Genomic DNA, 12,430 nt, shown 5'->3' on the forward strand with positions numbered 1-12,430 from the left:
CGCCCCCACGCGGGCTGCTGGACGGGCTGTGGACCGCCCCCTTCCTTGCATGTTTCATCAGGTTTGAAACCGGGGTTTCCCCATTCATAAACGGAGGATATCGGCTACTTCAGACTATTTCTGCGCAGCTACTGTGTTCCAAGCACATAGTGTTGGGGCTACAGCAGCGGTGAGTACAAACTCCTGGCCCCAAAGGAGCTTTTATCCTAAAAGGGAGGGGGGGGAGGGGGGGGGGTTAGGGGCAGGAAGACAGAATAAACAAATAAACGCTCAAGATAATTTAAAGTCAAATATTATAAGGAAAACAGGGCTGGATGTGCAAGGGTGTTTTGTGGAGGTGGGGAGGAGGTATGGAGGGTTGTAGGGGAAGATGCCCTGGAATGAGACTGGCCCTAAAAGGAAGCTAAAGTCAGGGAAAAAGAGTCCGAGTCTTTTTTCTTGGGCTGTTTCTAGTCCAAGTCCCTGAAGCCTGAGGAGGGGGCGGGAGGCTTCTCTGCCCCTTCCCTGGAGAGCAAGGGGGCCTTGGAGGGTCGTGAACTCAGCCCTGGCCTGGGCTTGGGGTCACCATCTCTTCTCACTTCCTTCCTAACTCTTACGCTTCCTCCTTAGGGCGGTTGTGCAACCCCTGTCTCCCCTCCATTCTGGAAGGAGAGCGACCAATTTAGGGCAGCAGGGCAGGGCCGAGTCCCTCGCAGCAGAATTTAATTGCCCAGTGTGTTAAGTATGGACTTAGGGGAGCAGCAGGGCTGGGGTAGAAAAAAGGGGACTTCTCTTTTAAACATCATTTGATGTTTCAAAAAGGGCATCAAGGAGCCATCGCGGGAAAGCCTAACTGTTGGACCTTACATGCATTGTGTTGTTCGGTATTGTCTTTACTTTGAACGAGGGTGGGAGGGCGCAGACCGGGGGAGGCAAAGTTATTGCTGGTCTAGGGCTTCTGAACGCGGAGCCGCCGCGCGCACCCCCGCTGGCCAGCGAGTGGGTCACTCCGATTCCTTCCATCAGACGCGCAGAGTCGGGGCCGGGCCGGCGGCCTCGGGCTCCCGGGGGAGCCCGGGCGCAGCCCCCCGACGGTCGGAGGTGCGGTTTCCAGCTGCCGCCCGGACCCTGCGGGCGACTCCACTAGTGCGCGGGAGGGGGAGGCTCGGCCACCCCTCCGCGGAGCCGCGAGTGGGCGAATCCGGAGCCTCGGAGCAACTGTCGCAGGTTCCGGTTCCGTTGACAGCGGCGCCGGAAACCAGGGCCCGGGCTGCGAGACCAGGTGAGAGCCGGCTGGCTTCCCTGCCGGGAGGTGTGGTCAGAGGGCGGAGTGCGGTGGGCGGCTGCTCGGCTACGCAGGCACCCAGGCCCTGGGTCTTCTGTAAAGCCTCGGGACTAAGCCGCCTCACCAGTCCGCCCTTGGGTTTTTCTCCTCAGACGTCGGCCAGGGCCGGGAGTTGGACCCCTACATTCTCAGAGACCCTTCGGGGAGCCGCTCCTACCTGGGGAGTGGCTCGAACTCTCACGTCCCATCCTATTGCGACCCTGCCGAGCCGGAGGTAACCCGTTGCGGACGTGGGAGCCAGGCAGGGCATTCGACTAAGGTCTTTTGAAGGATGAGTAGGAGTTTGCCAGTAATATGCATGCTAATGCAGGTGAAACTCCCAGCAGGGGCTGTAGTCCAAGAAGATTGGTGGGCTTTTTCCTCCTTCCAGGTTTGGTTAATGACAGAAGAAAGATTTGAAACTTGAAATAAAGATGTGCAATGAAGAAAAGGAACAGGGTGATATGATAGACTAATAGGTACGGGGTGGGGCAGAGGGAGCAGCGTTAGATACTGTGGTCTAGGAGAGCGTCTCTGAAGAAATGCGTTTGAAACCCTAACAAGGACCCAGTCATAGGGAGATCTGAAAGAGGGTTCAGGCAGAGGGAAAAAGCCCTGAGGTAGAAATAAACTGATGTTCAAGAAATAGAAAGAAAACTAGTGTGGTTGGAATATGGCCATTGAGGAAGAGAGTGGTAGGAGATGAAGTTGGAGAGGTGGTTGGGAGTTGACTCACATAGAGCCTTGTAGACCCATCTCCCATACTTATTCTGATATGTGGAAATCTGTTGGGTTTTAAGCAGAGGAGTGATGTGTCAGGTGAAGACTGGATAGAGATGGGGGGTGAAGAGATTAAGTGTTGGGTCGGTGGAGGCTGTCCAGCTCTGTGTCAGGCAAAGGGGACCTTTCTGTGATTTGCGCAAACTTCCCTTCTTCTCCCCTGGCCCCAGAAGGGGCCCTCTTGTGTTAGGATGTTGAAGACTGGGGACAAAACTCCTATGCCTGCCTTGGTGGGGATTTCAGTATTTCACTCATGTCTCTTCCTGCCCAACCGAGACAAGTTTGAGCTCAGGGCCCCCTAGTTAGGAAATGGATGTACCCGCTGTGGACCAGGCCCTGGGCTGGTCACTGAGGGGACAGAGAATGAGATTGGACTCCAGCCCTGAGCAGCTCAGTCTAGTGTGGGGAGACAGACGTGTGAATAGGCAGTTTACTGTGCCGCAGTGCTGAGAACTCAGATGTGTGTGGTATAGGCACCCTTGACAGAGGTTTGGTTTGTGAAGCAAAGGAGGAGGCAGGGAGATTTCATTGAGAGCTTCATGGGCTTCATGATTAAACAGCATCTTGTGTTCTCTGTGCAGAGAAGCATGGAGGGCACTCTAGACACAGGAATAGCTTGTGCAGAGGAAGTAAATGTACAATTGCAAAGGGCATGTTATGTCAAATCGTGGCAGTGATGCGTAAAGTGGTGACAGGATCTGATGGGTTGTATTGGGGTGATCACCCTGGTAGATAATTTCTGTCCGTGTGAGACCTTGGGGAGGAGGGCTTAGCATAATGGAAATGAAATTCCCTGGATTAATCCTGAAGACAAACTCACACTCATCCATCCTTGTGCCTGGTGAAAATGACCGGCTGTGATTAAGGGAGAGTGGCTAACCCTGGACAGGCCGAATTGGCCTCTTGGGCTTTTCGGATGGAATACCTGCAAGCAGTTCTGTTTTCCCATCTCGTTTATTTTATAAAAAAAAGTTTTATTGAGGTAATCACAGTTATCAGTTCAGTGTACATTTCACTGGTCCACACAGGCCCTTTTTCTCCTTTGCATTTATTTACATATTCCCTTTTATCCCCATTTCCCCCATTTCCTCCCCTCCCACCCAACTGCAGCAAACCACTCTGATGTATTTGGTACATATCCTTTTATTTGCGTGTGTCCTTGGTTGTATGCATATATTTTTTAAAAACATAAGTGGTGTTCTGCCTGGACTTCATTTTGTTTCTTTTTTTTCCCTTCAGTACCGTGTTTTGGGATCTTACTGATGTTGCTGTGGGTATATCCGGAACATGGTTTCTCAGTGCTACCCAGGTTTCCATAGGTGCATCTCCCACATTTTACTTGACTTATCACTTCCCGTAGGCCCCTGGGTTGTCTCAAACTCCCTGCCACAACACAGCACCGGGATGAAAATTCTTGTACCCATCTCCTCCCTCAGCTTTTTAATACAATTTCAAGATGCTGACTTGGGCTTCCCTTTGATAATCCTGGTATTAGTTGATGTCTGACAGGGCCATACTGTTTGACCTTGGTGAGGTTGTAACCTTTCTTGAGCTGTGTTTATTTTCAGTAAATTGTGATTCTGGCTCCCACTCGTGGCAAACATTCTTTTGTGTTGCCATCTTTCCTGGCTGATCATCTTACAGGCTCTGTGGTTACTTTCCTGTTTCTTGTCATCATTAATCATTGCTGTACACTCATTCCAACCACAAATATTGGCTGCTTTCCTTTCCTGGTGAGATGGTGACCTGTTAAGCTGGTCCAGAGAGGACTGTGCTTCAGCGAAGGGCTCTGGAGCCTGGAGCCAGACTGCCCAGCTTCGGTTCCAGGTCCTCTACTTCCCAGCTACGTGACCTTGAGCAATTTATTTAATCTGAGTTTCATTTTCTCATCCATAAAGTAGGTCTAATAATTGTACCTACCTCATAGTGCTTTTGTAAGAATTAAGTGAATTAATGCATGCCAAGTCATTAGAACAGCGCCTGTCACATAATAAGCCCCTATAAAATATTAACTATTCATAGCAATAATTATTATTATATTATTTCCAACAGATGTCCCTGTTATATTTTGCCTGTGGTGGTTCATATTCCAGTTATAGGGTATTTCCTCAGGGGGCATGAAGAGGGGGGCATGTCTTCTAGACACCATGATTAACAAATTCTAGTGATAGTGTCAACCATAGGAGGGAGGGCATAAATACATCTCAAGGCCCTGGATACCATTTCTCCATCACTCATCCCCTGTCTGATAAGGAGATAGTGGCTACAGGTTGGGCCAAGATGATGGGGCTAGGGCTAACAGGACTGGTGGGAATGGGAAGAGAGGCTGGTGAGACTGGGAGAATCCCGATGGTCACTTTGGACACAGAATTCTCTTTGTGATGTTACTCTGTACCCTTCTTTGAGAAAATGAACAACTGGCTAGATTTGAACGTTTGAGAGATGCATTTGACAGAGCCCTCTCACTCCAAATCCCATAGATGCAAAGATGGGGAGCGAAATCAACTCTATCACCAACATTTTCAGGATTGTCCATGTGTTCAGTATCAAAGGCTGCTCTGAAATGGAGGGGAGCAGTGGCCCAGTGTTGAAGGGACTTAGGAGTGGGACCTTAGTGGTAGGAAAGGTGGGACAAGAAAAGTCAACTTTCTTCAATGGTACCATGAGGAGGAAGAGTTTTACAACAAGAGATGTTCTAGTCTAGTGGGGGAGGCAAGCCCTCAAACAGATCATTACCCAGTGATCAAAACTGGAATAGAAGGGTGCCAAGTGAGAGTGGAGGGAGCCAGGTGAGAGCAGGCTAGGGACAGCTGCAGAAGGAGATGACCTCTTAGCTGCCTTGGAAAGGATGGGCCAGCTTCTCAAGTAGTCGAGGAAGTGAGGGGTGATGGAGAGCATACCAAGGCACGGAGCTGTGAAGAAACAAGGGAATTTGAGCTGCCTGTCTGTGGGCAAGCGGCAGGGAGGCTGAGGTAGGAGTGGTGGGCAAGGCCGTTGTGGTCAGCATTTGTTCCATGGGCTGTGCTTTCAAGCATCAGCCATTCAAGGATTGCCTTCATGGCTTCTGTCACTATAGTACATGGAAAACCAAGTCCACTAAGTGAAGAGTTGGCCATAATGAACATATGAATATACATGAAACATTAGAATGTGCAATGTATGTATGGATTTCTACTTAGCATAGATAGTATTGCCTGCTGAGGGCTCTGCAAGGCCTGCTCTCTTTTCCGATTAAAAAAGAGATGAGGGGAATTTCCTGGTGGTCCAGTGGTTAAGACTCCGTGATTCCACTGCAGGGGTCACGGGTTCCATCCCTGGTCGGGGAACTAAGATCCCTGCATGCTGTGGCACAGCCAAAAAAATTTTTTTAAATAAAAAAGAGATGAACAAGGATTCTAATGAAAAGAGTTAAAAACAGTAATTTTCTCACCATGATTCAGAAGACCCGTCCTCACGCCTACCTGCACCTCCACTGGGCACCCTGGCTGGGGGTGATGGGAGCTGTGTACAGATATGTTAAGCTGGGAATTTCTAAACATTGATATGTGATATGGGAATGGTGAGGTGGGATCTGGGAGCCCTCCTCACTGTGCCCCTCTGGCCCAGGTGGGGCCTGACACAGTGGCTGCCATGGAGCAGTGTGCGAGTGTGGAGAGAGAGGTGGACAAGGTCCTGCAGAAGTTCCTGACCTATGGGCAGCACTGTGAGCAGAGCCTGGAGGAGCTGCTGCACTACGTGGGCCAGCTGCGGGCTGAGCTGGCCAGCGCAGGTGGGTGTCCCCCCAGTAGAGCCCCACACCTGCCTCCCTTGGGGCCTAGGAGACCCCAAGGCTGCTTGATAATAGAGTTCTGGAAGGACGATAGTTAGGGCATTGATACATGGATCCCTAGGCCTCTTTGAAGGGGAATAATGGAAGTCTCTGAGCTATTTCAAAAAGCCCAACAGAAATTATTAATTTACCTGAGATTATTTTCATTTACGTTTTGTTTTCAATTTGCTTTTCTATTTTGAATCTTTAAGACACTTTAAGATAATTTCAAGTTTACAGAAGAGTCCTAAGAACAGTATAAAGAGCTCATATATACCCTTCACCAAGATTCACCAACTGCTAGTATGTTGCCGTATTTGCTTTATCAGTTTTCTTGCATATTCTTACTTTTAAAACCATTAGAAAGTAAGCTGCAGATATCATACACCTAAGCCTTTGATGTGTATGTCCTAAGATCAAGGGCATTCTCTTACGTAAGTACAGTATAATTATTAAAATCAAGAAGTTAGACATTAATATTATGACCTAATGAATATAGCTCATATTTCAATTTGCCATTATCCAGTAATTTTCGTAAAACATTTTAATTTTATCTTCCAGTCCAGGATCCGATCCAAGATCAAGCATTGCACTTAGTTTCTGTGTCTAATCTTTTGTTTTTTAAATATGGGACATTTCCTCCACCTGCCTTTGCCTTTCATGACATTGACATTTTGGAAACATTAAAGCCAGTGATTTTGCAGAACGTCTCTCGATTTGGATTTGTTTGCTGTTTCCTCATTATTTTTTTGCATTTTGGGCAAGAGTACTTCAGAACTGATGTGTTTCTCAGTGCATCACATCAGGAGGTACAAGGTATCAGCTTGTTCCATTATGGGTGATGTTAACTTTGATCAAGATCTTTGGTTAAGATGGTGTCTGCCAGGTTCCTACACCCTAAGGTTGACATTTCTTTCTTTAGAGTTAATCAATAAGTGATTTGTGGGGAGGTACTTTGAGACTATATAAATTTCCTGTGCTTTATCAGACTCTGCCCACTGGTTTTAGCATTCATTGATGATTCTTGTGTGAACCAATCATTACAAAGTTAGTTGCAACATGGGTGATTTTTCCTGGTCTATCATTCCCTATGCACTTATTAGTTGGCATTTAACTATAAGAAAGGAGCTTTCCCTTCCTTCTTTCTTCCTTCCTTCCAAGTTCACACTCATAAATTCTTATATTATTCAATGGGTTATAATCCATTACTGTTATTACTTATTTTGATGATCAAATTGTCTTAGATTTGACCAGAGGTAACCCCTAGTTCCTATGTCCTTATTTTTTTTTTGATTGAGCTATAACTTACATTAAAATTCACCCTTTTAAAGTGTACAATTTAGTGGGTTTTTAGTATATTACCAGAGTTGTACAGTCTTTACCACTATCTAATTACAGAACATTTTCATCTCTCTAAAAAGAATCCCCCACCCATTAATAATCACTCCATTTCTCCTTCTCCCCCAGTCCCTGGCAACCACTAATCTACTTTCTCTCTATGGACTTAGCTATTCTGGACAGTTCATATAAACGGAATCATATAATATGTGGCCTTTTATATTCTTTCACTTAGCGTGTTTTCAAGGTTCATCCCTATTGTACCATGTACTTCATTCTTTTTTTATGTGCTGGGTCATATGGTAACTGTCTGTTCAACTTTTTGAAGAAAATGTTGGCACACTGTTTTGTGTGCACACTGTTTGGCACACTGTTTTCCAAAGTACCTGCAACATTTTATATTCCCACCAGCAATGTATGAGGGTTCCAGTTTCCTCACATCCTCACCAACACTTATTATCACCTGTCTTTTTGGTTATAGCCATCCTAGTAGGAGTAGGCCCAGCCACCACCTCCTGTTTGTATTTGTCAGGACTCATTCAGTTACAGGTGACAGAAACCTAGTTCAGACTAGCTTAAACAAACAAAGGGGGTATGGTTGCTGGATTTATGGATTCAGGTAACTGAAAGGTCCAGCCCAGTTGGATCTAAGTGCTCATGTGATACCTTCAATCTACACTGGCTTCATTCTCAGAGCAGTGCTCCCCTGAGGTGGCCCTGGTGCTCCAGCAACTCCAGTTCACATTTGTTTGTTTAGCAGCCTGGCAGAATGCTTCCCTCTTCCAGGGCTTCTGGTCTCGGAGCTTGAGACGCTCCCTGGCCTTCTTGGGTCACGTTCCCTATCCTAGGTTGTGTTTTCTTCCCTGAACCGAGGTGCTGCCATCTAAAGAAGGGACGTAGATGCTGGGCTGGAAGAAGGGACCCGTGCCCTGTCTGCCCTCTCTATTCCAAGCCCCACGTAGTTCGTGTGGCTCATCCAGCCATGGGGGGTGGAAACCACTGTAAACCTGGCATCCTGAGCCAGAAATGTCCTTGTGCTTCCCTGGAGGACCCTGGCCTGCCTGGTGTCCTCTGGGTTAATTAGAGGCATTAACATGGGGACAATACTTTATGGTTCAAAGCCTTCCCACAGGGTATCTCCCTCAGGATAATAAGGAGCCATCTGGGTGGTGGTGAGGAGCCTGGGCTTCAGATCACTGCTGTGACATCTGGCACGTTACTGCCTCAGCTTCCTCAGCTGTAGTACAAGATACTAACAGTGCCCACTGCATAGAATGGTGGTGAGGATTAAATGAGCTAAAACCAAGTACTTGCCCACAGTAAGTGCCAAATCATCTTCATTTCACAGCAACCTACAAGGCCAGTGCTATCACCCCCATTTTGCAGATGAGGAAATGAAGACTGAGAGATGAACCAGCTTGTCCCACTTGACCAATTCCAAGTCATGTAGTTAAAAAGTGGCAGGACCTGTAGTAGAAGCTTTCACTTTGGAGTTCAGGGCTGCTTCCCGGCCTCCATGCTGGCATTTAGAATAAGGAGGCAGGGACAAGGTCTGCTCCTCTGTGTCCTGACTCATTGCCAGTGTTTCTCTGCAGCCCTCCAGGGGACCCCTCTCTCAGCCACCCTCTCCCTGGTGATGTCTCAGTGCTGCCGGAAGATAAAAGACACTGTGCAGAAACTGGCTTCAGACCACAAGGACATTCACAGCAGTGTCTCCCGAGTGGGCAAAGCCATTGACAGGGTGAGCATGTGGGTGGCCCCGGACTGGGGGCGGGAACACCTGCTGCTAGTGTGTAGCAGGGCTTCTCAGGAAGCCAGTGTGAGAAGTGAGACCCTGAGTCACAGGGCCCTGTCTCTCATCCTTGTCAGAACTTTGACTCTGAGATTTGCGGTGTAGTCTCCGACGCAGTGTGGGACTCTCGGGAGAAGCAGCAGCAGATCCTGCAGATGGCCATCTTGGAGCACCTGTACCAGCAGGGCATGCTCAGTGTTGCTGAGGAGCTGTGCCAGGTAACGAGCCCGCTGGGAAGGCACTGGTACCTGCCTGTTCTGCTTTCTACTTGGTAGTTTTCTTTATATTAGGACTCCATTATTATTTTTTTCTTGTATGCAGACAGGTTGGCGTATTTACATGACTCAGATATGTATGTCATCAGCTCTGATTGTCTGATAGGGATACCTGTTCCCAGAGACCTGTTTCCAGTGGACAGTTGGCCTGGCAGGGCATCCTCTCCTCTGGACTGCACATGGGAAGTCCAGCGTTTCCTCCAAGATCGCCCCTTAACTTTGCTTCCATTGTAGACCAGCTCCTTTCTGTTGATGCATTCTTTCCTTAAACGGGTTAATAGCTATTTTAAAAATTGTATTTAATTTATTAAAACTAAAAAAAAAACAAAAACAGTTCACCCATTTCTCCCACACCCTACCCTGCACCTCTGGTAACCACCAATCTGTTCTCTGTATTTATGAGCTTGGTTTTCTTAAAAAAAACTTTTTTAGATTCCACATATGAATTCATATGGTATTTGTCTTTCTCTGTCTGACATATTTCATTTAGCATAATGGTCCATCCATGTTACCACAAATGATAGGATTTTCCTACTTTTTAAATGGCTGAATAATATTTCATTTTACACACACACACACACACACACACACCATCTTCTTTATCCATTCATCCATTGATGGACACTTACGTTGTTTTCTTATCTTGACTATTGTAAATAATGCTGCGATGAATATGGGGGTGCAGATATCTTTTCAAGTTAGTGTTTTTATTTTCTTTGGATAAGTACCCAGAAGTGGAATTGCTGGATCATATGGTATCTCTATTTTTAATCTTTTGAGCCATACTGTTATCCATAGTGGCTGCACCAATCTACATTCCCACCAAAGGTGCACGAAGGTTCCTTTTTCTCCACATCCTTGCCAACACTTGTTATTTCTTATCTTTTTGATAATAACCATTCTAACAAGTGCAAGGTGATGGCTCACTGTGGTGTTGATTTGCATTGCTCTGCCCTGATGATTGAGGTAGAGAATCTTTTCATGTGCCTTTTGGCCATTTTGATGTGTCCTTTGGAAAAATGTCTATTCAGATCTTCTCTCCATTTTTTAAGGTTTTTTTTTTTGCTATTGAGTTATATGAGTTTTTATATATTTTGAATATTAGTCCCTTATCAGGTACACGATTTGCAAATATTTTCTCCCGTTTGGTAGGTTGCCTTTTCATTTTGTTGATGGTTTCTTTTGCTGTGCAGAAGCTTTTAATTTAGTTTGATGTAGTCCTGCTTTTTATTTTTTATTTTTTGCTTTTGTTGCTTCTTTAAATAAATTTGAGAAATCAGTGCCCCGATATAAAAAGAGAGTAGCTATAAAAATATATACAATGGGGCTTCCCTGGTGGCGCAGTGGTTGAGGGTGCGCCTGCCGATGCAGGGGACGCGGGTTTGTGCCCTGGTCTGGGAAGATCCCACATGCCGCGGAGCGGCTGGGCCCTTGAGCCGTGGCCGCTGAGCCTGCGCATCCGGAGCCTGTGTTCCGCAGCGGGAGGGGCCACAGCAGTGAGAGGCCCACATACCGCAAAAAAAAAAAAAAAATTATATATATATATATACACACAATGGGGGCTTCCCTAGTGGCGCAGTGGTTAAGAATCCGCCTGCCAATGCAGGGGACACGGGTTCAAGCCCTGGTCCGGGAAGATCCCACATGCTGCGGAGCAACTAAGCCCGTGCGCCACAACTACGGAGGCTGTGCTCTAGAGTCCGCGAGGCACAACTACTGAGCCCGCATGCCACAACTACTGAAGCCCGCGCACCTAGAGCCTGTGCTCCGCAACAAGAGAAGCTGCAATGAGAAGCCCACGCACGACAACCAAGAGTAGCCCCTGCTCGGCTCAAGTAGACAAAAGCCCGCGCGCAGCAACAAAGACCCGACGCAGCCACAAATAAAATAAATAAAATAAAATTTAAAATATAAAAAATATATATATACAATGAAAAGTGAAGTTATTAATTTCTAGGTAGAGTTGGTTGCCAGCCAGAGGTCTGAGTGCCTGGAAATCCCTTTCTTCAAAAGGAAGATTAGTAAAATGACGAAGTAGCACTTGTTAGGTGTTAAAGACACACTAGAAGTGAAAATAAAGGATACTTTCCCTTAATGTAATTAGGGGGATTGAAAAGGAATAATTTTCTCTCCATGTTCCTCAGTGTGGGTCTCCAGTACCCCAGCAGGTGGGGTGGGGTTTGCAGTCTGCTCTCTGGGAGGCCAGCATGTAGCACTCAGCCTCCCAGAACTGAACTGGGAATAAGAGGGGTCCAGGTGTCTGGCAAGAGACCATGGCTCCTCATGTAAAACCTGGCCCTCTCTAGCTTGTCTTTGGTGGATGAGGCTTTATTAGGTGTACAGCAGAGAATTTTGGAAACACTGTCCTCCAGTGGTGAATTGTTCTCTCTCCCTCTAGGAATCAACACTGAATGTGGATTTGGATTTCAAGCAGCCTTTCCTGGAGTTGAATCGAATCCTGGAAGCTCTGCATGAACAAGACCTGGGGCCAGCATTGGAGTACGTTGGCCCTTGGGTGGGCCCGCGGGGGACAGGGCTTGTCTGTGCTCTTCACCTCACTCAGCGTACTTGACACGTCTCCAGCTCTGTCTCACGGGCCTCACATAGGCTCTTGGAGGCTCTGCCAGGGCCCCTTCTCTCGCCCCACCAGCTCCACACTCAGCTGGCCCCTTTCTTCCCAGATGGGCCGTCTCCCACAGGCAGCGCCTGCTCGAGCTCAACAGCTCCCTGGAGTTCAAGCTGCACCGACTGCACTTCATCCGCCTCCTGGCAGGTGGCCCTGAGAAGCAGCTGGAGGCCCTCAGCTACGCCCGGCACTTCCAGCCCTTTGCTCGGCTTCACCAGCGGGGTACGTGCCCCGAGTGCCAGGGTGGGCAATGCTGGGCTCTGGCGGACATCACGTCTGGGATTGCCCATCCCTGCCCCACGTGGGGCTGCGTGTTACCGGAACTCCTCCCCCACTGTCGCCCAGGTGAACTCCAAACTCAAGGCCCTTCCTCACCACCTCTGCCATACCCCCCTAGTTTCATCTCACACCACCTCTGGTCCCCAGCCACATGCCACACCCCCACCCAGAGCTCACCAGGCTTGCCCACGACACGCGTGCCCTCATGCTGCTCTGCCTCACAGCAGGA

General features: G+C 47.8%; 1 protein-coding gene across 2 annotated transcripts in view; it reads left to right on the top strand.

The window, feature by feature from the left end:
* The first annotated feature begins 1,425 nt into the window (after positions 1-1,425).
* RMND5B (required for meiotic nuclear division 5 homolog B) overlaps positions 1,426-12,430 on the top strand; it is a 14,103-nt gene continuing 3,098 nt past the window's right edge. Inside the window, exons 1-6 of one of the 2 annotated variants that reach the window (XM_007463114.1) lie at positions 1,426-1,538; positions 5,690-5,852; positions 8,825-8,970; positions 9,099-9,239; positions 11,695-11,795; positions 11,978-12,144. In XM_007463114.1, coding sequence (XP_007463176.1) covers positions 5,714-5,852; positions 8,825-8,970; positions 9,099-9,239; positions 11,695-11,795; positions 11,978-12,144 — 694 coding nt within the window. In that variant the 5' untranslated portion in view covers positions 1,426-1,538; positions 5,690-5,713. Of the gene's footprint in view, positions 1,539-1,595; positions 1,635-5,689; positions 5,853-8,824; positions 8,971-9,098; positions 9,240-11,694; positions 11,796-11,977; positions 12,145-12,430 lie in introns of those variants that run through there. The other variant, XM_007463113.1, reaches the window with a different exon arrangement.

Source organism: Lipotes vexillifer, unplaced genomic scaffold (assembly GCF_000442215.2).
Source record: "Lipotes vexillifer unplaced genomic scaffold, Lipotes_vexillifer_v1.1 scaffold514, whole genome shotgun sequence".
Taxonomy (NCBI): Eukaryota; Metazoa; Chordata; class Mammalia; order Artiodactyla; family Lipotidae; genus Lipotes; species Lipotes vexillifer.